The sequence below is a fragment of the Aspergillus clavatus genome, genomic scaffold (genome assembly GCF_000002715.2).
Source record: "Aspergillus clavatus NRRL 1 1099423829800 genomic scaffold, whole genome shotgun sequence".
Taxonomy (NCBI): Eukaryota; Fungi; Ascomycota; class Eurotiomycetes; order Eurotiales; family Aspergillaceae; genus Aspergillus; species Aspergillus clavatus.
The window spans coordinates 1,702,707-1,728,832 of NW_001517099.1; the positions used below are offsets into that span (position 1 = coordinate 1,702,707).

The window sequence follows — 26,126 nt, forward strand, 5'->3', positions numbered from 1 at the left end:
TGAATGATGGTGGTGTCTATTCAATGAAGTTATTGCCCTTGTGAATGGGGGAGTAGATACTAGAGTGTATGAGACTGAGAGAAGATCTATACATATGTTAAGGAATAATAGCCTGATTAACTCTCAACTAGTTTCATCCCTTAGCCTATAATATCATTTCCTTCACTCACTCACTCACTCTCAGGTCTCTTGTGTTGGTTCCATATTAATATTAGGTATTAATGAACTACAGAGTATAGTGCAACTTGCAAGTATAAATTAAAACTAAGGAACAAGCTAAAATCATGCACAGTCTTACTCCGTAGTTAGGCTGTCAGGGGGGCTGGATCTTTACTCCGTACAGAGTAGTCTTCACTATATATACATACATGCCCTCCATCAGTACTTGACTACCAGGAAGTTACCATGATAATATGAGACATATCTGATCCGACACTGTACCTACCGGTGGCAGTTCACTAACAGCAGGCTTTTTTCTTGATTTTGCTAGATGCATAGCCACTAGACTAGATATGTACTGTAGTTGACTGACAGCCATCATGATAATGTATCACACGGTAAAAGTGATAGTATCCATTGATTCCTCAACCTCCAGACAAATGAACAGACCTCCACGAGTGAACCACACATGATGTTCGTCCAGTACACAGATCTTTTTACGCAGCGCAATGGAACAGAGATCTTATGCTGGAATTTCAGGCCGCATTGGAGAAGAATCTAACAGTAGACCTGATGTCAATGTTCCCAGACTTATATCTCCATGAACATTGACTCACTCAATCCTGTCATTTATCCTATGCTGCAAATATCAATCTTCGGGTATTAGATGAGCTCTTTGATGCTCCGAGGCACGAACCAGAAGCCAACCTGCTATCTACGTTCCCGAAGAACTATTCTCGCAGGATCAAAATGGCGACTGGACCAAAGCTCTGTCACTGGGATCATTGGCTGGGGGGATAGTGGTTTCTATCCCCATTACTACGAATGCACTTGATTGACGCGGACTCCGAGTCCAGTGAATGAGGATGACTGGTATCTTCATCTGCCAGAGAGCAATCTCACCGTCAAAGTTTGTTTCCTGTGCGTTGGCTGGTTGATTGACTTTGGCAGATTCTTCTGAAGCCTACATGGGTTAGACATGACCTGGAAATGGTGAAATAACTGTGTCAGGAGACATTAGCAACACTCTGAGTTGCGCCACAGCTCCCTGTTGCGGTTCGGCCGTGAATAGACAGTGTTCGGATATCTCAATTGATCTGGTTGCAAGGGTCATGATTCAGTTTCTTAATAATCCAGTACAGCAATAGTTAGCTTGACTGTTAGACAGTGGACGCTGACATCGTAACATAAAATAAAAAGCTAGTTCTACCTGGTTGGAGACATTTGTTTCACATACTCATGATGCCCTGATACCGATGATTTCGATATATTCAGCAATTTGCAAATCAAAGACCCTTATCATGGCTTTTACCATCTCAACTTATGTGGTACTTTGTATCAGTTAAAGAAGTTTGCCTGTCATGCAATCCTATATCCAATACCTCCTGGGTGACTCCGGGAAACGGCATTCCTCATTTCTGCCAGAAACAAAGTTCAAATCTTGAATAACATATGAGGACAAGGCCAGCTTAGTCCATTTGCATCTTCAGTCCATCACTGCATCACCTCTTTTTAGCCTCCCCTGCCCAAATCCGAGTCTCTTTTGCGCTGTCATGAGCCACACGGAACACTGATGTATGATGGTAGAGCCTTCTTGTCAGTCGAACAATCTGCGGGCTGGAGATATCATAAGTCACTTACACCGTCTCTCTGTCTCATCTAAACCGCGAAGGAAATCTGCACCGTCCCCTAATGCGCCTTTGGGGTTATGTGCATGATCCGCAATCTCCGCTGCGCGCTTTTTGAATGTCTACTCAAGACAGATTAGCACGGCGAAAGTCCTAGGAAAAGCGCAGGTGACCGATCCACACATACATCGACCAAAACATCCACCATTTCCTCCTCTTCAAACAGGTCAAGGACTCGCTCGCTCAGATTGTAAAAGTGCGGGGCCAACGACCGCAAATCGACAGATCGCGGATCCGCCTTGAGGGCATTCATAACCCGATCCGATAATGCTGATGGAAGGTCCAATGTGACCAGCCGAGAAGTCCCCAGGCGCGCCCTTGCAATTTTGGGTTAGAAATGACCTGTTGTAGGAGTGATCGTATACAGTGCTTAGGGTTCTAACCCAATAGACAGCATCACGCCCAGCCACAACGGGAGATCAATTCGAGTCCCTGCTTTTATCTGCGCGGCTGGTTAGCTCTCAAGCCCTCCTTGCTCCTGTCCTGTCGACTTACATTTTCCCCAGGATTGCCCTCTAGGATGCCAAGCCCCGGCACTTCAAGCTCGAAGGTGCAGGGTAGTTTCTATGGCCGAGGTGAGAATTAGGTGAATGGCACCACTGGAGGCTGACATACTTGCGCATCTGTGAGAATGGAATCCACATCATAATAGGACATGATGAGTTTGTCTACAGCAGAAATCTCAAATGGCGAATCATCGATCAACGTCATCAAAGTTGAGGAAGTTGAAGCTCGCTGCTGTCGCGTCCCACTGTCACGCTATCACGTGACTAATATACTGATGTTCGGTTCTTGGCACCACCTCTTCGCTCGTACAGCCAAACAAACCTGGCTGGAGGCTTCCTGTATTAGTATGGACTATGGAGTACCACATACAGCCTGGATTTGTAGAGATGTCTCACTCTGGCAGATAAACTACAGAGTATAGAATCCTGCAAAGGGAAGCGCTCAGGGATGCAGTTTGTCGTACGAGCTTGTTGACTTTTGCCAATTCTAGGTATCTACACAAGTTCCTTTAGGTTACGTATCCTGACCTACTACGTACAGTTCTACAGACTACAGGGTCAGATAAACAACACGCCAAGGCTGTCATATCTGAAAGACATCGATATTATAAGGTTAGATTCCTGCTCCGCATGTACCGGGACTAATCCGTGCTACAATACTACTATACAAGAGAATGCGTGCACGAGCATCGGCTCTCCGTCCAAACGGCGCTTCAATCTCCAGTTCCCTGCCCTTCTAGCTAGGCTGAGATGGTTGACGGTCTAGAACGGAAGATTTGCGGCGTTCGGATATAGCGCGCGTCTCCACCAGTCGTCAGATTCGAAGTTCGAACCCAAACAGATCCGGTTCATTATTACAGGGCCTTGAGGATGGGAACTACTATTCTACAAGGATTCATGCAGCTCATTATTTGGACAGATACTATCAGTATGCAGTACCTATATTATTGACTACTGCTGAAGCCTGTTTGCTTTACCTTTACCGTCTAGGTTAGGTAAGTAGGTAGGTAGGTACCTATGTAGGTATCGTGGTTTTCTGGTCAGGGTACATTACGCGTATCTTACCGTACAATAACCGGGGCTGCCCTGCCTGTTCACAGAAAAAGGAAAACGGTCAAACGACTCGACCCTGGATGCGATTGGATTTACCATACCATACAATCATTCTGCATTCGGACAGATGCTCATCCCAATGCTCCGGACACTTTGTATGGCTCCCTGAGTCCCTGGACAATTGAATCTGCTGCAACCCGCCTCTTCCCCCGGATCACGGCGCATTCTCCCTGCAGTCTGACTTTTGATCTCCTGTTTGTTTCGATGATATGTATCGAACTATCGAGCCCTGTGTCCATGTTGGGTCTTGGCGTTGGGTGACATGGGATCTCGCTAAGAGCGATCTGGTCTAGTATATCCTCTAGTTGGTTCCTACTGGATCAGCAGTGGACATTTCTGTCTTTTGAGAAGTCGAAAAAAAAAAAAAAAAAACATCATCTTTCTCCAGTTCCTTGATTTCCAACGACATCTGGAATCTAATTACTTATTATGTGGATTGTCACTACATCATCGCTAGGAGTTTTCTTCGATTCTGGATGGTATCTATCATCTGCACATACCTATATTCTCAAGAGGTCAATACCCATGGCATATATTACCTAGATCTCTGTAGGTACTGTAGTAGTTACCTGGGATCTACCTTACCTACCTACTTGGTAGGTCTTACACGTATTGGAACGGTACATATTACGCAGAAAGTCGCTGTAAGATGCAAACAGATGTACCTGAGTGGAGGATACGCAGGAATTCCCTTTTAAATTCCCCCTCCTCCAACGAGATCCAAATATAGCACTCAGGACCAACTTGTCATGGACTGTATGGAGTTTACAGATTGACTCTGGAAATTTTGTCGAACTAATTTCCCCCCAGCAGGGATATCTCCATTCTACGATCAGCTAGACAATAATAATTATTATCTCACGATTGTTATTTGATTAAATCTTGTTCTCCGGTATCTATCTACCTTGTCCTGCGCTCAGAAGCTCTCCTGATCATGCTGGGTTTCCTCTCTTCTTCCTCTCCCTCATAGCTCTTTCTTATCTTTCTTTCACCCTCAAACCTTTGTTGAACCTGATTACCTCCTTTTTTATCTTTCACTTATCCATGCCTATGCATCATCCTGCATGAAGGTTGCCTTATCTTTCCTCAAGAAACCCTCAATTATCGATTCCTCCCCTCACTTTTCTCTCGGCGCCTTCGACCTTGCAGATCTCCCTGGACTCTTGATGGCCCTTGGCTACATCGCCTGCTCATCGATCACTGCGGAAAATGGCTTACAACGCCGTTTCTCAGGCCGACCTCGAGGTGGCTTCCAACGCGACAGATTCTGATGCCTCCCGCAGCCCTTCTCCTCATTCGCAAGATGGCCATAAATTCGAGCAACTACCTCTAGATACGGATCATATCGGTGGAGGAAATTGTATGCAACCAGCCAAGTCCGCGGAAGATACCGACTCTGGAGGCTTGGGCTCCGTGTTACGCTCCATCACTTCGACCAACTACGATATCGTGGAGGAAGACGACTACGAAGAAACGGAGCCACCGGCGAATGAACGCGCCAACAGTCTCCGCCGTACTATTCCTCCGCTCGATACCACCCCAAGGTCACCAGCGCAACCGGACGCCGAGGAGCCGGCTGTGCGTACTCCGATCAACGATCATCCCGTGCCTCTCAGTCATCCAACGCCGGATCTCCAGTCCATTCAAGGAGCCTACGTCAATAACGTGGAGAGATTGGAACGAAGTGCGGAACGCTTGAGCTCGAGCTCGGCGGATATCGCGAGCGAGATCCGGAAGATGAATCTCGAGCAGAAGAGACGGCCATGCAGCTCAGCCTCCAATCCAGCTCTCCCGTTCAATCCCGAAGGCTCTCCTTTGAGGAACAGTCTCTCAAGCCCTCACGGCTCGACTCGTTCAGGACCTCGTCTGGCGCTAGTTTCTGAACTTGGGGATGGCGGAGCGTACAGTGATCCTCCATTTCGACCCGCCATCGAGTCTATCCCCCCACTTCAGCTTCCCAGTCCCTCACCACCCCCAAAAGACGCCCCTGAACAATACAACCTTGATCCAGGGCATGGGATCGAGCGACCATCGTCGGCTGCGTCTGGTGATACGTACCAACAAGCTAGCGTGTTGTTCACTGACTTTGACGGCGTGCATTTTGTCCCCCATGACAAAGGCCCGGACCTCATGCGGCATGTGTCGCTCACCAGGCCTCCTTTGGCAAGCAGCTCTGAGTCGTACAAGGAACCGCAGGCGGGAGGAAACATGGTATATTACCCTGCCCCCGTCCCAATGATGCTGAACCTGCCACCGCGGCTGTCACACAAGCCCGATTCAGAACGGGAGCGGGAGAAACGCCGCACGCAACTTCTCAGCTCAGTTGCTTTAGCGAACAGGAAATCCGCGCCATGGCTGTCTGGCCGGAGCTCGGAAGAGACCAGCGAGCGCAAGGGCCAGAAGGACATACCACCACAGCTTCGGGCAAGCGTCTTCTTTGAATCTCCAGCCGCACCGCTTGAAATAGAGGTCAAACAGGCTTCTGCCGTGGAAACACTCGAGAGCATTCTGGAAGCATCTGCACATGCACCTGTGACCGCTTTCACCGAGCATCCTTTTGCTGGCAACTTGGGATCTGATGTCTACCGGAGCTCGAAGCACAAGACATCACACAAAGATCTCTCCGACCAGAAGAAGAAGCGTAGCTCTAGAAGTCACCTTCTTGCCGAGTACAATGCTTCTGATCCGGATGCCAGGGCGACCTCCATGGCGAGTCAAGGATTTCACAAGCAAACAGAAGGCGATGCTGCAGAGAGACATGATGATACTGCTTTGCATGATGCTGATCGTACTTCTGATGAGCACACTGGTAGTGATGATTCCGAAAGCAGCGATGAAGATTCGGAAGAAGGCGAGCCGGATTTTGAATACACGGGCCCCCCTAATACTCTACTTGCAGAACTTGAAATGCGAAAGCAGGAACTCAAACAACGACGAAGGACAGCTGCAACTTCTGTTGGGATGCATTCGACTCTCCTTCAACTCGAGGCTGTCGCTCAGAAACAGAGTGAGCACAGACGACAGAGACCGGTCACGTTGGCCTGGGAAGACCCAGATGTCCACAAACACGAGGAGGAGGACGATGAAGACGTACCTTTGGCCATGCTCTTCCCCGAAAAGGCTAATGCAGCGGACGAGAGTCGACCATTGGGGCTCATGGAGAAGAGGGAGATGGAGGAGAGTGAGCCGCTGAGCCGACGTCGCGCAAGACTTCGAGGCGAACCTCTGCCGTCTGGTGGTCTTGATAAGCGTCCAATCACCATGTACACACAAGCCATGCCGGAACCCGCTCAGCCCGACAGTGGAGACGAGGAAGAGACTCTGGCGCAGCGTCTTAAACGTCTGAAAGCCAAAGACCAAACTAGCACCGTGGCAGCAAGTGAATTCGCAAGTGAACTTCTAGCAGAGATAAACCAGCTGCATGAGGATGAACAAAAGGACCCCGAGACGGAGCCTGTACCTGAGAATGAAACTCTCGCTCAGCGGCGTGAACGGCTCCGGAAGGAAGCCGCCGCTCAGAAGCAGTCGGCTCCCAGAGCTCCGAGATATCGGAGAAGCATGGCAGACATCCTGCATGCCCGCCCGATCAACGTTGGGCCACCGTCGCTGAATGAGGCTGCCATCCAGCGCGCGTCGATATATCACCGCCCTGTCGAGCCCCGAATGTCGATGCAGCAACTTCCCACAAACTTTGGTCAATTCCCCTCGGCAGGATTCCCACAACACCAGGGATACGCCGCTTCCGAAATGCAGGGCTATGGAATGGTCCACCCAAACACCTTCTACAGTGATGCCATTCTGGGGCGAAACCATCTGAGCTACGCGATGCCAAACAATTACCATCCCAAGGTCCTACAGCCAGTTGTTGATAACGGCCAGCGAGAGATGATCGATCGTTGGAGACAAAGCATTCGATAAGGCGTTTCTGCTCTCTCTTTTCTCCATTCAACGTTTGCTTGCAATTTCCGCCTGGACTGCTCTCATCGCATCTTTTCTTTCTTTCGTTTTTTTCTGAGCGATATGCTATTGATTGGGAAGCACGAGTACCCTTTGTGTGTTGGTGATATCCATATAGAATTAGCGATTATTAGCTTTGTTCTGCGTAAAGTCACACATCTGGTTGTATGAACCTTCCCGATGGTTCGGATATAATTTCCAGCATTCCAACCAGATTATACGTATCTACAGTATGAATTAAAATTTCTCGACTTAGCATTTGTCCATGCATCATCAACTGTGGGAAAGGTGCAGTATCGCCTGCATCGGCGCATCTGCTTTGCAACCAGTCCAACCAATCCGAAGCATTGGCCCTGATGAGGATACATCCATCTCAAAAGCTTGTCGTTATTCCATTTGATCCAGAATTTCCATGTCACTTAAAAGAGATGCCATGCCGATGTCAAAAATAAGGTACAAAACAGAAAGACGGAATGCAATCATATAGATGGCTGTTGATGGCCCGCTTTCGGGGCGATGATGGATGACATTCTTTCGTCCACCGTTTCTGTCAACAAAAATAACAAACCGACTGGTCCATGTTTTTGCCCCGTTTTCCATCCCATCTCATTCGTTCTTCTTCTTCTTCTTCTTCCTTTGACTGCGCTCAATCTGTCTGAATTCAATGAAATCAATCATTTGAGCACGAAGTTGCCTGCAGGACTTCCATCTTAATCGACCGTTTCTCAGCTTCCTCTGCATGTTTATCGACCCCCGTTGAGACTAGCCCCACAGCTTTCTATCGATCGTCAAGCCCGTGAAACACAACAGCACAGATCAGGAACAGCAGATTCGGAGCATGATGGGAAGTCTCTACGAATCCTGAACAGAGTGACCACTCATAGACAGGCACCGTCGGTGCTTGGGGGTGCCAATCAAATCATGCCAGCATCTACCGTTTTCTCCTACTGGCGCCGGGAACATCGTCGGTCGAGTGCGCCCCCCATCGCTTCCTCCGTGCAGGGTGCCCCGAAAGGCAAAAGTGCCAGCAACACTGCTCAGCTTCCCGTGATCCATCACACGCCCGTCCTTGCGACTACAATCGAGGAGTCCGCCTCGCTTACTGATGCACTAAGCCCCCTCACGTCGAACGAATACTCCTCTTCGGACCTCGATACGGACAAGGGCCATGCCGCCGTTTCTGCGGTCCCGGTCAATGCGCCGTCATCCTCTGCGACCAATCTAGCCGTGCCATCGTCGACGTCGGATCAGCACGCCCACCCGCAGTCTAGTCCTGAAGAACGCGACAACGTATTCACAGACTTGACCGCACAATCGAACCTGTCGCGGCTGTCATTCACGCCCTCTCGTCCGGACTATGGCGATAGTGATTCTTCCAAGCCGAACTCGCCTTTCCGGCTGACTTTCGGAAAAGGACTGCTGAACGCGCACAGCCAACCCTCAGAAGTCAATATACGAAGGTCCTCTACACCGGTGTTGATGTCTGGCGGCGAGAAATCAAACATGATGCAGAAGGAATACCGGCCGGAAGGCGCGAGTGGTCGGCGACAGGCGGATCGGGATTTGGCTGCGGAACATACAACGCATAAATCCGGGAAGACAAGGCTGCATCTGCTAAATCCTATGTCGCTCCTGGCTCGGAGGCGCTCTTCGCAGATTCCCGGCCTGCGGGCGGAGGAAATCAACATCAGGGCCCGGAATGTGGTCCCCGCGATTCCGGACGATTACGACCCTAGAATCCGTGGAAGTATTGTGCATGACTTCTCTGCGCCTCGGCCGCGTCGGAATCTATCTGTGGCCCCGGTGCTGTTGCAAGACGTGACAAGTACTCAGAGTCCCAATGATCTGTCGCAAATTGGAAACACACCTGTGGGGAGTGGGAAAGACGCACCGGCTCTAGCAAGTGAGCATAGGAGGAAGCATAGTGAATATTCACCGGTTTTCAAGGAGCATTTTGAGGATGATCAGAATGTGCTACAGGTCGATAACAAGGCCTATTTACAATCATCTCTTCTGACGGACACATCTTTTCATGGCCATGAACCATCGGTCCCCGTCTTCGCCAGAAGACTCCCTTCCAAGATTCCGGATCATGATGAACATCCTAACGAACATACCAAGTCCCAGCCCGAAAAAAAATATCCTCAAGGAGAATCTCAGGCAGACGCGTTGGGTGAAAATCCGCCAGCAGGCGGGCCAGAACGAGAACCAGACACTATAGAATTCGTCACCCACCAGCCGTCGGGCTTACCGAAACATTTCAAGAGCAACGCATCCCGGTTCAGCTTTGACATGAACGGAGTCGAATCTTCAACCCAGGAGAAGCTGCTGGAAGAAAAGCACAAGGAGAAAGAAGCAGCACGCAGAGCTCAGGCTCGCCTTGAAGACAAAGATTATAGTGATGTCGATGATGATTACGATAATGACCTTCTGGATGACCTGGACGACCTGGAAGAGAAGATTCCTGGAGTCAATGTCGATGCCGAGGAGGACGAGTTTAGTAGTTTTTCGGCTCCTGGAGCCGCCCTCACCAGCTCTTCGTATGCGCCCGGCCTTTCTCCGGTTGTCGCTAGTCCCATCATTGCACCTCAAACCTATATGCCCGTTGATTCAGATCCCCGAGTTGACCTCGGCCTTGTTCCTGCTTTACCGGTAAACCCAGACCTTCTCATCACCCATTCCCCCACCTCTACGCTCTTGGGGGATTATGGTAGTGAAGATCCCATCGAAAATCAAGATGTGCATGTTTCGCAAACGGCAAATCAGTTTGAAAAGTTAACAGCCGGACATCCTATGCCTACGGTCACTTCCCCGTCAACATCACAGCCCATCCAGGAAGATGATGACTTGTACTTTGATGACGGGGAATTCGGGGATCTTTCGGCCGATGCTGAGGGGGAGATATTTGATGAATCACTCTTTGATGACGAGACTAGTCATCTCTATGCCCGGAAGACGACTGCCGGACCCCCGGCCTCAGTCCCCTCTGAGATCAAGGAGGACACGTCCGAACTGGATGAATCTTCGACTGGGTTAAGCGCACTCGGTCCAGGAGTTGCCCAAGAAGGGGGGCTTAAACCTGCACCTAGCATGACCAGCGACGTTCGAGATCCCAGCCGAATGGTGTATGGCGGCCGTGCCGTCGTCGGGATAGACCCTAGCCTGCCCACCAAACCACTTGGCGGAGTTCTCTCCGAGCATAACCTCGAGGCGCTACACAACGCTTTGGAGAAGGCTGCCAACGCGACAGCCGACATGGATCGGTTTGATCGCAGCACCAGCGTGAGTGACATATCGATCGGCCAAGATAGTGCTGCACAGACGACTCAGACGATGGATTCTTACTCGGGCCTCGTATCCGACGACAGCCATCTCAGCCAAGCGTTAGATGTATTGTGCTTTGAAGAAGTACTGGATGATTTTAACTACGATGACGACGATACGGCCTTCTATGATGATCCCATAATTGCCGCTGCCAACGCGGAGGCGCTGGAAAATGACGACGAAGGCTTCTACGGGCAAGAGTTCGGATTCTACGCCCAAGCTCATGGGGGTCAAGTCTCCGAGCTCACCAACGGGGGCTATTTTGGTCCGCGTGGCATCGAAGGCATTTCCCGGAGCCATAGCAGCCGGGGCAAATTCAGAGAACCTAGCCTGACCCCCATCACCGAACGGAGCGAATGGAGTACGCGCAACTCAGTCATTTCGGTAGCCGCGCATGGGAATGCTCATTCGTCACTTCCCAGTCCAGGGTTAGCCCAGCTCGTTGATATGGGGAATCTCGACGACGAGATGTCCTTGAGCGCGCTACTGAGGCTCCGGCGCGGTGCCTGGGGCGGTAGCAATGGAAGTCTCCGCAGTAGCAGCGGCAGTCCACCTCCTCATCAACACCCGTCTTCCAATCGCGGAAGTTTTACTGGGTTTTCCGATGTGAGCCCCAGTGTACAGACTGTTCCCCCAGATTATCTCTTCGGAGGGTCCAGTGTGGCTGAATCGCCGATCAAAGAAGTCGGTGAATGCGGACCCCTCATTGCGACGGATGAGACCGCCGATGCTGGACGAAAGGGACCTGCTGATATGATTTGACGAAAAGCCGCCCTCGAACGAGGGAATCACCCAATCTGTTGATCTCCTTGATGCCATCCTCTTCAGATAATATCACGTGATGATTTGAACCAGGAGGGTGACGGGTATATATGCGTGATCTATCTTCTGATCTATACGTTTCTTGATTTAGTGGAATATTCTGTGATGCATCGAGTGACCATACCCCGTGTCTTGGACAGTTTACTTATAGCTCTCTTATTCCCTTCCTCTTTCTTCCTGCGTTATCTAGTCTGCTTTCCGTCCCTTTGGACAGACAGATTGATAGTGTACTTGTTACGATGTGATGATGGAGGTAATTTATAACGTGCTTTTGCTTCCTGTCACTCCAGATCCCTCCTTTCTCGTGGAGTCGATATTCGATCGAATCTTCTCGCTTGTTGCTAGGTGCTCCGTCTCCCAGCGGTGCCTTAAGGTAGATAACTATGAAGTCATCCTGCATCTGCTAAGGTAATTATCAGGTCTTCTGCCTTGTTCCTGTGGAGGTACTTTTGAGTTACCCTTCTTAGTAAGTGGAACTGAGCTGTGACGCTGATTGGCTCACCGGCCCATCCGCAAAAACCCGGAGCGGGAAATAGTTTTAACCGGGCCGTGGCGGTGCGAATACTCCCAATTTTACTATACGGTGTTCTGTAATTTCAGCGCCATCGAGCGGTCTAGGTAGTGGTTCCGCGCTGAGTCAGCTGTGGCGGGTATCAGGCGGACAGCAGGAAAAGGGCAGCGTGTTCAGCCACATCCACGCTGGCCGTCATAGCCGTAGAAGAATCTCGGCAAAACCTCGCGCGCAGAGTTTCTTGATCCTCTCTCTCTTCCTCTTGCTTCTCCAGACTATTTCCCTCTCTAGGATTCTCCCTTCACTTCCCTCTTCCCCCCCCCCCTCAAAAGAGGATATTCTTTCTATCTTAGAGCGTGTTTGCTCTCTGATGAGTACAGTTTCTGCGCAGGTGCTACGGCAATCTTAGTCGACACCTGTTTTTTTTTTTTTTCTTTAAATCCCTCACTTTTTAGTGACTCCCGTACGTGTTCCTTTTACCCGTCCCAATTCCTACCAGCTCTGATGAGCCTTGCCAAGCTAACCGCGACGAATCTGCCAGATAGATTATCGGAAATCTACAGTCGTTGTCGAATTTCGAGTGGAAAAGAACCTCGAATTCGTTCGCATTCAACTCTCTACATACCCCTTCTACGCATCGACGACGGAAAAATCCCGCAATGTTTCGCAACACCGCCGTCAAGGCCAGCAGCGGCATGCTGCGTGGCTCTACCTCCTCTACCTGCAGACGGTCCATTTCTCTCACGGCCACTGCTAGAACTACCGCTAGCCACAGCTCGAAATTCGGCTTGACCTCGAGAAGACCTCTCGCCGTCGTTGACCGTATGTGCAATGGCAAGAGATTCTATGCCGCCGGGACTAGCGTGGGAGTGGTGAGTTTGAGCAATCCTTGAATTTTCTGTACGGTCTTTGGTTGAATTGGGGGTGGCTAATCTTTTGGGTGCGCGGTTTCGCGCGATTCCTTGTTATCTGTTTAGGATCCTAATGATAACTTCCTGTCTGGCAACACCGCCAACTATATCGATGAGATGTACTTGGCCTGGAAGAAAGACCCCTCGAGTGTGCACATTTCGTGGCAGACATATTTCAAAAACATGGAAGATGGCAACATGCCCATCTCCCAGGCTTTCCAGCCCCCTCCCACCCTTGTTCCTACACCGACTCTTGGCGTTCCCCAGGACATGCCTGGTGCAGGCCTGGGTCTCTCCGCTGGCACTGATGTGACAAGTCACTTGAAGGTTCAGCTCTTAGTTCGCGCCTATCAGGCTCGTGGTCACCACAAGGCCAAGATCGATCCCCTTGGCATCCGTGGTGAAGCGGAGGCTTTCGGCTACAACAAGCCCAAGGAGCTCGAACTCGACCACTACGGATTCACCGAGCGGGATCTCGACCAGGAGTTCACTCTCGGCCCCGGCATCCTTCCTCGCTTCGCTACCGATAGCCGCAAGAAGATGACCCTGCGCGAGATCGTTGCCACCTGTGAGAAGATCTACTGTGGCTCGTATGGTGTCGAGTACATCCACATCCCTGACCGCAAGCCTTGCGACTGGATCCGCGACCGCTTCGAGATCCCCGAGCCCTACAAGTACTCCGTTGATGACAAGCGCCGCATTCTCGACCGTCTCATCTGGTCACACAGCTTCGAGTCCTTCCTGGCCACCAAGTTCCCCAACGACAAGCGTTTCGGTCTCGAGGGTTGCGAGACCCTTGTCCCCGGTATGAAGGCCCTGATTGACCGCAGCGTCGAGCACGGCATCAAGGACATCGTCATTGGTATGCCCCATCGTGGTCGTCTCAATGTTCTGTCCAACGTCGTCCGCAAGCCCAATGAGTCCATCTTCAGCGAGTTCTCCGGATCCGCCGAGCCCTCGGATGAAGGTTCCGGTGATGTCAAGTACCACTTGGGTATGAACTTCGAGCGCCCCACGCCCTCCGGTAAGCGCGTTCAGCTGTCTCTGGTTGCCAACCCCTCCCATCTGGAGGCCGAGGACCCCGTTGTGCTCGGAAAGGCCCGCTCCATCCAGCACTATAACAACGATGAGACGGAATTCAAGACCGCCATGGGCGTTCTGCTGCACGGTGATGCCGCCTTCGCCGCCCAGGGTGTCGTCTACGAGACCATGGGCTTCCACTCCCTCCCCGCCTACTCGACCGGCGGTACCATCCACCTGATCGTGAACAACCAGATCGGTTTCACCACCGACCCCCGTTTCGCTCGTTCCACCCCTTACTGCTCGGATATCGCCAAGTCCATTGACGCGCCTGTGTTCCACGTGAACGCTGACGATGTTGAGGCCCTTAACTATGTCTGCCAGGTTGCCGCTGACTGGCGTGCCGAGTTCAAGCGCGATGTCGTTATTGACATTGTCTGCTACCGTAAGCAGGGTCACAACGAGACCGATCAGCCCTCTTTCACCCAGCCCCTGATGTACAAGCGCATTGCCGAGCAGAAGGCTCAGCTTGACAAGTACGTCGAGAAGCTGATCTCCGAGGGCACCTTCACCAAGGAGGACATCGATGAGCACAAGAAGTGGGTCTGGGGCATGCTCAACGACAGCTTCGACCGCAGCAAGGACTACCAGCCCACTAGCAAGGAGTGGCTGACCTCCGCTTGGAACGGTTTCAAGACCCCCAAGGAGCTGGCCACCGAGGTCCTGCCTCACCTGCCCACTGCTGCCGAACCCGCTCTGCTGAGCCGCATTGCCGAGAAGATCAGCGGCCCCCCCGAAGGCTTCACCGTTCACCGCAACCTGAAGCGTATCTTGGCCAACCGTAGGAAGACTGTTGAGGAGGGTACGGGCATCGATTGGCCCACTGCTGAGGCCCTTGCCTTTGGTACTCTGGTTGATGAGGGCTACCACGTCCGTGTTTCCGGCCAGGATGTTGAGCGTGGTACTTTCTCCCAGCGTCATGCCGTTCTGCACGACCAGGAGAACGAGGGTACCTATACACCTCTCCAGGATATCAGCGACAAGCAGGGCAGCTTCGTCATCTCCAACTCCTCTCTCAGTGAATTTGGAGCGTAAGTGAAAGATGGGGTTCTATTCGAGGCTTCTTTTGATGCTAACTTTCTGAGACAGTCTTGGTTTTGAGTACGGCTACTCTCTGACCTCGCCCAACGCCCTCGTCATGTGGGAGGCCCAGTTCGGTGACTTCGCCAACAACGCTCAGTGCATTATTGACCAGTTCATCGCTTCCGGCGAGTCGAAGTGGCTCCAGCGTTCCGGCCTGGTTATCTCCCTGCCCCATGGTTATGATGGCCAGGGTCCCGAGCACTCTTCTGGCAGAATGGAGCGTTGGCTGCAGCTTTGCAACGAGGAGCCCCGTGTCTTCCCCTCCCAGGACAAGCTGGACCGTCAGCACCAGGACTGCAACATGCAGATTGCCTGCATGACCTCTCCTGCCAACCTCTTCCACATTCTCCGTCGCCAGATCCACCGCCAGTTCCGCAAGCGTAAGTTTCCATTCGACCTCTTATCTCCTGCGTTCAGCCCAGACTAACCTTGTTCCAGCTCTCGTGATCTTCTTCTCCAAGTCCCTCCTCCGCCACCCCATTGCCCGCTCCGATCTTGAAGAATTCACCGGCGAGTCTCACTTCCAGTGGATCATCCGCGACCCAGCTCACGGCTCCGCCATTGACGAGCCTGAGAAGATCGAGCGCGTTATTTTGTGCAGTGGTCAGGTGTATGCTGCCCTGGTCAAGCACCGTGAGGCGAACAACATCCGCAACACTGCCATCACCCGTGTTGAGCAGCTTCACCCCTTCCCTTGGGCTCAGCTGAAGGAAAACCTGGATAGCTACCCCAACGCCAAGGACATCGTCTGGGCCCAGGAAGAGCCCCTGAACGCTGGTGCGTGGAGTTTTGCCCAGCCTCGTCTTGAGACCCTGCTCAACGCCACTGAGCACCACAACCGCCGCCACGTTCTCTACGCCGGCCGGGCCCCCAGTGCCTCCGTTGCCACCGGTCTCAAGTCGGTCCACATCAAGGAAGAGCAGGAGTTCCTCGAAGATGCATTTACTCTCCACCAGGAGCGCCTGAAGGGCGAGTAAATGTAGCATGGCGTGGTACCTCTGGCTTTCTCCAGCAGGAGAAAGCCGTGTACTCACTGTTTGGATTATCATCATAGGTGCTTTGATTTGTAGGAGCTAGCGTCTTTTCATTTCTGTCTCCTTTGTATGAATTCATTTTCCCATCAGCATATTGTACGAGATTCATCGTACGATCTTGCTTTTTCCGTCTGGGGGCTTTTTCTTTTTGGTATCTGCTTTTGTTTTTTTTTTCTACAGAGGTTCCCTGGTATAGCCTTTCCGGGTTGACTTGTCTATACCTAGAAAGTGCCAGTGATGTGCTTGTAAACTAAGATCGCATTGATTTACTAGATAATATGGCAGGTTCTTTTGTTTGTTGATATTCCATTTTTCCTGATAGATAGTGATTGCTCGATAAGCCACGATAAGTGACGTCAGCCTATTTGACTTTTTTGCGATGAGTCAGCAGACGCGTGTGCCTGAGCCTACAGGCATCAATCACCTGATTACTGGCCCAAAGGGGAAAGTCTCTCTTCTCCGCATTGCAGAACTTCCCTCCCCTCTTATCCTCCGCTGCCCATCAACGCACAGCCTGAGCAATCATCTATCTGTTTATTGGTATAACCCAGCCGCAGTCGATCGCCAAGGTTCCTTCGTCCAGCCTTGCTGACGCTCCACCATGTCGGTTGTTTCCTCGTCGACGAACGCCCAGGGTCCCAACGCCCGTCAGTCGGCGCGCCAGACACGGACAAACCCCTCGAGGACGTCCAAGACTCTCGGACGCTCGTCATTTGCGTACGGCCATGGCTCAATGATTGAGACGCCTCCCGCTCCCACACCGCACGGCTTTTACCCTGCCCTGACCCATTTCACGGACGCCATTACCGCGCTTCCGCGGGAGTTTCGTCGCCACAACTCGTTGCTCAAAGAGGTTGATGCCAAGGCATGGGCGCTGGAGGATAATCTGCTTCAGTTGCTGAAGATGTCGTCGGAGTCGCAGCCTGTAGCTTGTCCGCCGAACCCTGCGCCGATTGTGGATGGGGCGGTGCGGGAGGACCTTGTGTTGGCGGTAGGTGCTGTCTACGGTGGATTGGATGTATTTGGGGCATGGGTATGCTAATGTAGAGGATCGGATACGATAGGTCCCGCCTCAGACTCCCGAATCGCAGGATAGCAAGAACCGTCGCCTGCTCTTCGATCGTGTGCGGCGCACCCTCGTCGACTTGATGATGACCGCCGACGAGAAGAACCATGTTATCTCCAATGCAAACGACGAATTGGACCGACAACTTCTGCGGACCGATGGTATCTTCCCCTTCATTGCGGGCGAGATCAGCGAAGAGTCGCGCCTGGGCAGTCTCACGCACTGGGCCTACTCGAACAGGAACGCTGCCAAAACCGTGACGAACGAGCGTCCGCGCCGCGAGACCGCATCGAATAAGCAAGACTTTGCTCATGGAGGCCATGAAGGCGAGGGCTCACATCGCGGAGACGCGAGGCGGGAGGGTGCCCGCAAACAGCGTCGGACACACGCGGACTCGGACTTTGACGATGCTCGTGCGTCTGGTTCGCGAAAAGGCCAGGCCGGCAAGTCTCGTGGCGGCGCGGGAACGGCTCCCAGTGAGCAGCCTGCCGTTGGTGCGCAGGGTTCTGGGGCAGGAACTTCTGGGGCGACGAAACGCCGCAAGGTGGAGCGCCCGCCACCTGTCGATACTGGGGTGGCGGTCATGGAACGATCTGCCAGCGGGACAGGCAATGCTTCGGCGCGTGGTGCCTCAAAAGACGCGACTGGCGATGCGACCAAGAAAAGATCCCGAGCCCCCAACCCGAACGCGGCGTCTCGCAAGAGGTCGGTTGTTACATCTGACGATAAACGGCGTATTGCTAATTGGTTCGCAGAAACAACACGGGTGCCTCTGCGGCGAATTCTCCGATTCTTGCTCCGGCTCCTTTGGCTGGGACGACTAGTCTCGTGCGAAACGCTGCCAGTCCTGGTCCTGGGGCAGTTCGGCCACAGTCGTCTCATGCTCAGCAGAGCTCTGGGCCGTCAGCTAACAGCCGCCAGCGACCGTCTTCCTCGGCGTCTAACCGCCTAGCGAATACCAGTATGTACTGGCCCGTGTCTAGCATGTTCACTAATACTGATAACTTTCTTTTGTAGACAAATCGACGGACCTCAAAGCCACTCCTAAGGAGACACCGAAGGCAGAGGCGGTTCCCGCTCCTGGAATCCCGGATACACAGCGTCGTGACACAGGGGCAGAGAATGCCGCTACCGCTGCCGCCAAGATTCCCGCTCCCGTCAGCATGAAGCGTGAGGATACAGAGATACGGCCTACGGAGTCAGTCGAAAGTCGAGAAACGCCACTACCTTTGGCCGCGAATCCTGCGCCTAAGGGGCGAAACTCCAAAACGTCAACCCCAGTGCTTTCGACGTTCTCGGAAGCCAACACGCAGCGCACTCGACCGACGCGCAACACCGAACCTGCGCCGGCGAAACGGTCACACAAGAAGAACGGCAGTGTGGCGGTGGTGCAGGCGCGGGCGGTGTCGGAGGAGGAAGAGTCGCTGCACGAGGGGGATGACGAGGACGAAGACGGCGAGCCACGTTACTGTTACTGCAACGAGATTAGTTTCGGCGAGATGGTGGCCTGCGACAATGATGCATGCCCTCGCGAGTGGTTCCATCTGTCGTGTGTGGGCTTGACCAAGCCACCTGGAAAAAACGGTGAGTGTTTTGTTTTCCCCCATGTTTGTGGGTGATGAAAGTGAAGGAGGCAAGCTGACATTTGTAGTCAAATGGTACTGCAACGAGTGCAAGGAGAACATGCGGCGCAGTCGGAATGGGCGGTAGACAGTCGAAGAAAGTGGGGGGGGGGGGTGTAGGCTGAGCTTGGGGGAGATAGATTGGACATATTTGATAGATTTGAAATTCTACTTCTACTCCGTTTGAAACGATTTCTCTTCTCTTCTTGCATGCTTCAGTAGATGTAGGAAGGTAGGAGGGTTAATAGATTAGCTCAACACCCGCCGCTGCCTCTGTCCGTCGGCAACAACACTGCCACTGCCACTTCCACTCCCACTCGCAGCAGCGGCAACAGCCTCCCCCTCCAACCTCCTCCTCAGATCCTCATACCGCTCACCACTCTCCGTCCCTCTCCCTCTCCCCCTCCGTCCCCGTCCCCGTCCCTGTCCCCCCACCTCCTTCTCCCCCACCACCCAAGCCGGAACCCTCCACGCAGACCCAGGCAGGAACTCGGCCCGCCACGCCACGCCCACCAGCCAGCCCACCGCCGCAGGCAGGAGCATGGCGGGGAACTGCGAGAGCGCCAACTGCGCGGCGACGAGGTACGTGGTGGATTTGTCCGAGAGGAGGAGGGTGAGAGATTTCTTCCCTTCGCTGCTGCTACTTTCACTACTACTTGTCCTACCCTCTGCATCTTGTTGCTGTTGCTGTTGCTGCTGTTGCTGCTGCTGGTGGTGGTGGTGGTGAAGGTGGGGGCTAGACGAGGCGGTGGTGGAAATCCGATACCGGACTGTATGCGGGATACTTGCGTGGTACTGGGCGAGGAGGGCGAAGACGACGGCGGTCGGGCCAGACGGTAAGTAGGCGAATTTGCCGCGGGAGAGGATGCTCAGGAGGGTTAGGAGGAGGGGCGGGAGGAGGGTGGTGAAGGGTGCGGTGGAGAGGATGAAGGACTATTTATTTTATGATTCCTGTTAGAGCATTGATCACTTTTTTTTTCCCCCTCTCTAGCGGCAGAGTATTCGGATTTGGATTGTGGGTTTGGATATGAATAGGGGAAAGGGAAAGGAAGGGAGAGGGAGGTCGTACAGCCATCTTCCGCTTGCCCCAGGCGCGCTCGACGACGCGCAGATGGTACGCCAGCATGGCGGCGAAGAGCGCCTCGGTGGAGTTGGTGAAGCCGGCGGCTTGCCAGGCGACGCAGCGCCAGAGCTGGCCGTAGGGGTAGAGGTCGGGGGAGACGTGGAGCGGGGCGAGGTGTTTGATGTCGAGGATGGAGAGGGCGATGGAGGCGGCGATGGTGTAGATGAGGAGGAGTTTGGAGACGGGCGCGTTGGTGAGGCCGGAGGTGAGCATTTTGGATTTTTGTCTTTATGCCGGTAGGCACGGCTTGGCCGGGTTGGGGGTTTGATGCGGGTGGTGGCTTGTTCGTTCCCTGCTGAGGTGTGGATGGATGAGATGATGCTGGATTGCTGGATTGCTGCGAACACGTTTCCACCACGTACAGATGATGTCCTAGTAGGCTAGTACGGGCCGAGCCTCGGCATGCCGATGATCTACGGAGTACACTATTCTCCAGCAACTACGAGCTAGTAACTAGAGACTCAAAAGACTAGGCAGTAGAAGAAAGGGAAAAAAAAAAAAAAAAAAAGGTTGGTAATATATACACATCATGATTGAATCGTCTGCAATCGTTGCATCTCCTCCGCCAACGCACTGTTATACTTCGCCAACGCCGTCTCCAATGCCTTGATCGTCGGCCCCAGCAGCTGTTTCACAGCTTTCTCCCCACCCGACACCCCCGCTAGATTGATGCGAATCTTCTTGCCTGTCGCCTCCAGCACCTCGCGCGCATGCCGCTTCAGCCGGTCCACCTCCACCTGCCGCTCAGCCGCCGCGTCGTTCGCCACGGCCTGGATGCGCTCCAACGCCCGGTTCAGCGACTCGACGAGCGACGCAACTTCGGCAGCGCGGTCGGGATTCCCGGACAGAAACGCCTGCCAGAACTGATGCAAGAATTCCGTACTCGTCGCGTGGGTCAGGGTCAGCCGGTCGTACAGCGTCGGGGAAAGACCGTAGGTGCCCGTCGTGGACGACGCGTCCGTCTGGTTGCGCCGATCGCGGATCGCGTCGAGGATCTGTTTCGATGCGCGCTGCAGGTTGGCCTTGGACCCGACCCGCTGGTCGAGCTTCCTCTCGTCCTCGTTCTCCTCCTCGCTCCTGTCGGGCCCCACGAGCTTGCGCAGCTGCGCGGACCCGCCGGCCGGCAAGTCGCGCGCAATCTGCCCGCGCAGCTCGGTCAGGATCTTGTCCGGATCCTGGCGAGTAAGCAGCCGGCTCTGTTCGTCTTCGGCCCCCGTGGCCTGCGAGAAGAACCGGCTCTGGTCGCGAATGTTCAGCAGAATACGGTTCTGCTCGTCGTCGCCCCGCAAATCGCGCAGCTCCAGCTCGTGGTACGTCTCCTCGTCCATTCCGATCGGCGCCGACGGATCGCGGTCCGCCGGCGCCACGTTGGCCATGATCTTCTCGCTCAGCGTGTTCAGGGTCCGGATGATGGGCACCTTGTCCAGGGCGGACGGCCGCATATCCACATCCGGCCGATTACCACGGCGCTGGCTGTTGTTGACCTCGTTACCGGCCAGGTCCAGGAAATTCGGCACGTGCGAGTCACGCTCCAGGTTCGCCTGCTCGTCGTCGCGCAGGTACTTGTCGAGAATGGCGTCGGTGGCATCCGACTCGGAGATGCGCTCGCCACGCAGTTTCTTGAACAGCCGGCTCTGAAAGAACCGCGACCAGAACTGCTGCTCGCTCAGCTTCGGCACGTTCTCGTCATACACGCGCTTCACCAGCGGGTGCTGGCTGAAGATCAGCTGGATCTGCTCTTTGCTGATGTTGAGCTTCGTCACGTTGTCTTCAACCCGCGGCTTGAGCGACGAGAGCACGTTGTACGCGCCGCGCGTCTGCGAGCGCTCGATCGCATGCGCCCGCAACAGATGCAGCCGCGTCGACCAGAACAGCGACATGAACTGCGACGCCGTCAGCGTGTCCGGTTTCGTGTGCAGCGACTCCATGAACATGCGCTGCAGGTTCGGGTCCGCCTTGAGCAGCGACTGCTGCAGCTCCACGTCCGTTTTAAGCCGTTGATCGTCGTCCCAGGGGCTCAGCCCGTGTTCCGGCACCGCCGACACCGCACTCGCGATGGCCATGGCGGCCGATACCCCCTCGCCGGCGCCGGCGGGCGTCCCTGTCCGTACGGGTGTTGCGGCCGCACTCGGCGCGGTTTTGGCGGCCTGGATGGCGGCGCTGAGCGCGTCCTTGATGGCATCTGCTTCGGCGCGGGCGTTGGCGCCGGCCGTGAACGAGAAGACGTATTGGTCCGGGGTATCGTTGGCAGGGGCATTCGGGGGCAGAGCGAAAATCTTCAGCATTACTTTCGGGTTGCTAGCGGGTGTCTGCTGTAGATCTGCCAAAGAGCAAAAGCGAAACGAGAAAAAATCATCATGAGCGTCCGAAGTCCATCAACCTCAACCAAAAAAAAGCTCCTTGTCCATACATACTGGTAATCTGAGCCACAGAAAGCGTGATCATGCCCGCAGCACCGCCAGCCGCTGGAATCCACGAGACCGACTGGCGGTCTTGGGACATGGTCAGCGTGCCATCTTTCTTCTTGTAAGCCGCCGATCCGCTCGGAGGTGCCATCGTCTTGGATCTCGACAGCTTCCACGGTCCTGAGCGGCGTATCGGGGTCCGCCCATCGGGAGGGAAACAGAACCTTCCAAGGGCGAGTCCGGCGGTAGAGGAAAAGGTCGACTGGGACTGCCGTGAGAATTGGACAGGTGGTTGGGAAACGTGAAGGGAAAAAAAAATGAGAGCAGTGAAGTGGCGCCGCAACGGAAGAAAGATCCACTGATTGTCACGTGATATGCCCGGATCGGCGAGCACTGACGCCAGAGGAAGAAAAGAAGCGCGAGAGCAATTGAAATCTAAAGGTACGGAGAAGTAGGAAGGACGATGCATTGAGAGGTGAGAATTGACTAGAGCTATCACTGAATGTACCCATGCGACAAAGCGCCCAGTTGAGTCAAGCAGGTGGGAGCACAACTCGAATAGGATCACACTGTTTCAGCCGGGTCGCTTTCAGAATACAAGATGCAGTCAAGATTGAAGCTGAGGCGATAATGAAACAGTTCCTGGAGTCAAGATTGATCAACAACCTTTTAAAGGACTAGCCACCCACCCATCCCGAGAAGTACAACCATAACGCTATAAGAATCGCTCCCGCTATGCAGAACACAACAATGCTGATCAAGTCAGGGTCAAACGAAGCAAAGCCATCGAGCTCCAAAGAAAAGAGAAACCTATCAAAAACCAACCCCATTTTTTTGCGCTCACGCTGGTGCAATTTGGTATACGAAACCGTCCCTGATGCGAACCCGAAGAAAGAAAGCAAAGACCAAAGGAAACGGAAGAAAAACAAACAAAAAAAAAAAAAAAAAAAAAACAGAAAAGAAAAGAAATAAGGGTATTTGAACATGCAGAATCGTAAGCCGACAAACAGTCCATGACACAAACACTCTTTCTCGTGGTCCCCTTCCGAATCTCAAAATTATTTCTTGAACATGTAGTGTCCGTAGATGCCCCCGACATCACCCACAGCCACAGGGATCTTCCGCATTCCCCACCAGCGGGCTCCCATTTTCCAGGAACGGGACCCGTCATCAGGGGCTTGGGACGGCATGGACGCCGGATCACGGACATACCAGCCGCGGCGACCAAGCTCGCGGATGGTCCAGCCGCTGGAGGGGCGGTTGTTCTTAATCCTCTCGCGCAAAGGCGCAATGATCTTGTCACTGAACTCAATAACCTGCAGGGGCCAGCTCTGCTGGGAGAGCAGCAGGCAAGCGTTGGTGTTGAAAACGGTTCCAATCGTCAAGGACGGAACCTTGGTCAGGTCCAGATAGCACAGCGACGATGGTTCCCAGGCGACGGGAGCAGCTTCCGGCACAGGTGCACAGTTGGACGGCGGTGGGGGTGGAGCAAAGAACGAGTTGAGGTCCTTGCAGGAAAGATCCGCGGAACTCAGACCCAGCTCCTCCAGATGTTTGGTCAGAGGCAGCAGCGCGGCTGCATGGTCCGAGGTGATCTTGGCGCCACCCAAGTTCAACGACCGAAGGGTGGTGGGCAGGTTGGGAAGCAAGGCGGCAATATCCTCTTCCTCGAGCAGTCGGTAACGAGTAGGATCGGTCAACAGGTTGAGGTAGACCAGCGTCTGGCAGACCGCCGGATGGGTGGACAAAAAGTCGACGACCCGCGATCCCTGGAGGCGGATGCACCGGGAAAGACTCAGGTGGGTGATCTGCGCGGTGGCGGGGATGGAGAACAGCGCTGCCTCGTTGATCTGGGTGTGTGTGACATCGAGATGGGTCAGGTTGATCAGGCGCGGAAGGAGAAGCTCAAAGGTGGACGGAGGCAGGCTGCTGCACTCGTGCAGGGAAAGACGCTTGAGATTGGGCAGGCTCAACGGCAGACCCAAGCCCGTGGTCAGCGCCTCGTTGAAAACCGCGGAGAACGACTGGGTGGCACAGCCGCAGAAATCCACGCCCTGCAGGTTGGGCAGACCGGTGAAGACCTTTTGCACAATTTCCACGCTGATATCTCCTTCCACATGCTCCTGGAGCAGACACTCTCTGAGGTTGGGCAGCAGATCCAGGCATTTCAACAGCGTCGTAGAGGTTAAGTTCTGAATTTCGGCGTTCATCTGCTTGGTGCGACCCAAGCCTACCGAGGTGAAGTGGGAGAAATCCAACCGGCGCACCAGCGTTCCCAGAGCGGGATACTGCGACATGTGGTTGAGGGCCTTGGAGAAGATGATGGAATGCGGGAAGGTCATGTTTCTGTACAACACCGCCAGGGTGGCGGCGTGCAACGTGCGAGAGGTCAGAAGACACGCCACTAGGTCAACGTTCCGTGGCGTGTAGCCATTGGGTGGGATATCCAGTGCCAGATTGGAGATGATTTGGTCTGATTGGGAGGGGAGGAAAACAAAAAAGATTAGAAGACGACTCATGACGGAGAATTATAGGGACCTGAAAAAAAAAAAAAAAAAAAAAAAAAAAAAAAAAACTTACCGAGCACTTCTGGGGGCAGCTTCTCCAGCGGCGAGGAACCTGGTGGAGGCTTTTGCGACTTGAGTTGCACGGTCTTCATAGGAAGGTTGTTCATCGCAGCATCCTTCTCCCACGCCCACCCGCGCGTATGCATGCTCCCCAGTGAGCGTAGATCGCCATAGCTCCGGCTGAGACTCTTGCCCCCCAAACGAATCTGCTTCCAGCCCAGGAATCCGCCGCATGGACAACAAAAGTCGGGGGTGTGTTGCATATCAGTCGCGAGAGGCGAGGAGGGTTTGGACTGCTCGGCGGGCGATTGATCGATGTGGGTATCAACGAAGGATTGTGCGATGCCTGCGAAGGAGGGGGAAAAAAAGAAAGAAACCAGTCAACAACGGATGTGCGACAAAGGGACCGACAACAACTACGAAGGCGAGTGCTTACCGTCAACGTCCTCCTTGATGGAGCCAAATGACGGACGGCGGCGACTGCTGGACCGGGAGCCGTTGGGAGAGGAGCAGGTGGAGGAGTGCGGTGAGACGGACTGCGACTGCTGCTGTGAAAGATTGGTATCGAGAGACGGAGCCGTGGTGGTGAATCGAGGAAGAGGATGAGGCTTGTGTAGAGGTACAGCGGAGGAGGTGGCGGCGGAAGACATGGTGGGAGGAGAGGGGGGAGAACCTTCGCAGGGAGGCCTCTAGGTTGGGGGGAAACTATATAGGAAGACTTTCGAAGGATCCGCCGAGAGAGGAAGTGGGGAGAAAGGGAGGAAGCGAGAGAGAAAGAGAGATAGAGAGAGTGAGAAGAGAGAAAAGAGAGAGAGGGAGGACGGAATTCGGAAGATGGCACAAGAGAAGGGAACGGGGAGCACAAGGTCCGGTTTGGGGGGTTTTTTTTTCTTTTTCTTTTTTTTTCTCCTTTAGCGAATATGATCATTAGTTTTGTTTAATTTTGGTTTTATTTTATTTGATTTGATTTGATTTTATTTTATTTTATTTCTCGCTTCCCCGGATTCCCGTGTGTGGGCAGACTTACCGACTGGGATTGACTGATTTGATCGGGCGTAACTTCGTGAGACGTGCGAGAAGCACAAGGTGATGGAACGTTGGAAGAAGAAAAAAAAAAACCAAAAAAGAGGGGCGGCGGAGAAAAAAAGAAGAAGC

At 53.5% G+C, this 26,126-nt stretch overlaps 8 protein-coding genes across 8 annotated transcripts, besides 9 other annotated features; 4 read left to right on the forward strand and 4 right to left on the reverse strand.

The window, feature by feature from the left end:
• Positions 1 to 1,661: 1,661 nt before the first annotated feature.
• psf3 (DNA replication protein PSF3) lies at positions 1,662 to 2,504 on the reverse strand (the record flags this gene model as incomplete). Its single annotated transcript, XM_001272022.1, has 6 exons — positions 1,662 to 1,729; positions 1,801 to 1,909; positions 1,975 to 2,164; positions 2,231 to 2,289; positions 2,343 to 2,411; positions 2,463 to 2,504. 6 exons carry the CDS (start codon positions 2,502 to 2,504, stop codon positions 1,662 to 1,664), a joined length of 537 nt encoding a protein of 178 aa, XP_001272023.1.
• An 841-nt stretch (positions 2,505 to 3,345) lies between these two features.
• Positions 3,346 to 3,379: a microsatellite.
• A 1,296-nt stretch (positions 3,380 to 4,675) lies between these two features.
• ACLA_050700 (uncharacterized protein) lies at positions 4,676 to 7,384 on the forward strand (the record flags this gene model as incomplete). Its single annotated transcript, XM_001272023.1, has 1 exon — positions 4,676 to 7,384. The coding sequence occupies one exon, from the start codon at positions 4,676 to 4,678 to the stop codon at positions 7,382 to 7,384; it is 2,709 nt and encodes a 902-aa protein (XP_001272024.1).
• A 652-nt stretch (positions 7,385 to 8,036) lies between these two features.
• Positions 8,037 to 8,057: a microsatellite.
• A 287-nt stretch (positions 8,058 to 8,344) lies between these two features.
• On the forward strand, positions 8,345 to 11,509 carry ACLA_050710 (uncharacterized protein; the record flags this gene model as incomplete). The annotated part of the gene is made up of 1 exon (XM_001272024.1): positions 8,345 to 11,509. The coding sequence occupies one exon, from the start codon at positions 8,345 to 8,347 to the stop codon at positions 11,507 to 11,509; it is 3,165 nt and encodes a 1,054-aa protein (XP_001272025.1).
• A 1,230-nt stretch (positions 11,510 to 12,739) lies between these two features.
• kgd1 (alpha-ketoglutarate dehydrogenase KGD1) lies at positions 12,740 to 16,131 on the forward strand (the record flags this gene model as incomplete). Its single annotated transcript, XM_001272025.1, has 4 exons — positions 12,740 to 12,952; positions 13,058 to 15,102; positions 15,161 to 15,534; positions 15,593 to 16,131. 4 exons carry the CDS (start codon positions 12,740 to 12,742, stop codon positions 16,129 to 16,131), a joined length of 3,171 nt encoding a protein of 1,056 aa, XP_001272026.1.
• A 658-nt stretch (positions 16,132 to 16,789) lies between these two features.
• ACLA_050730 (putative PHD finger domain protein (Ing1)) lies at positions 16,790 to 18,964 on the forward strand (the record flags this gene model as incomplete). The annotated part of the gene is made up of 5 exons (XM_001272026.1): positions 16,790 to 17,179; positions 17,253 to 17,959; positions 18,010 to 18,215; positions 18,272 to 18,838; positions 18,906 to 18,964. The coding sequence occupies 5 exons, from the start codon at positions 16,790 to 16,792 to the stop codon at positions 18,962 to 18,964; spliced, it is 1,929 nt and encodes a 642-aa protein (XP_001272027.1).
• Positions 18,965 to 19,125: 161 nt separating this feature from the next.
• dscB lies at positions 19,126 to 20,212 on the reverse strand (the record flags this gene model as incomplete). Its single annotated transcript, XM_001272027.1, has 2 exons — positions 19,126 to 19,809; positions 19,946 to 20,212. The coding sequence occupies 2 exons, from the start codon at positions 20,210 to 20,212 to the stop codon at positions 19,126 to 19,128; spliced, it is 951 nt and encodes a 316-aa protein (XP_001272028.1).
• Positions 19,553 to 19,587: a microsatellite.
• Positions 20,213 to 20,526: 314 nt separating the features above from the next.
• ACLA_050750 (TFIIH subunit TFB1 family protein) lies at positions 20,527 to 22,555 on the reverse strand (the record flags this gene model as incomplete). Its single annotated transcript, XM_001272028.1, has 2 exons — positions 20,527 to 22,319; positions 22,414 to 22,555. The coding sequence occupies 2 exons, from the start codon at positions 22,553 to 22,555 to the stop codon at positions 20,527 to 20,529; spliced, it is 1,935 nt and encodes a 644-aa protein (XP_001272029.1).
• A 767-nt stretch (positions 22,556 to 23,322) lies between these two features.
• Positions 23,323 to 23,373: a microsatellite.
• Positions 23,374 to 23,462: 89 nt separating this feature from the next.
• On the reverse strand, positions 23,463 to 25,621 carry ACLA_050760 (Leucine Rich Repeat domain protein; the record flags this gene model as incomplete). The annotated part of the gene is made up of 3 exons (XM_001272029.1): positions 23,463 to 24,877; positions 24,985 to 25,317; positions 25,408 to 25,621. The coding sequence occupies 3 exons, from the start codon at positions 25,619 to 25,621 to the stop codon at positions 23,463 to 23,465; spliced, it is 1,962 nt and encodes a 653-aa protein (XP_001272030.1).
• Positions 24,946 to 24,978: a microsatellite.
• Positions 24,946 to 24,979: a microsatellite.
• Positions 25,622 to 25,852: 231 nt separating the features above from the next.
• Positions 25,853 to 25,877: a microsatellite.
• Positions 25,878 to 25,902: 25 nt separating this feature from the next.
• Positions 25,903 to 25,961: a microsatellite.
• Positions 25,919 to 25,960: a microsatellite.
• Positions 25,962 to 26,126: the final 165 nt, after the last annotated feature.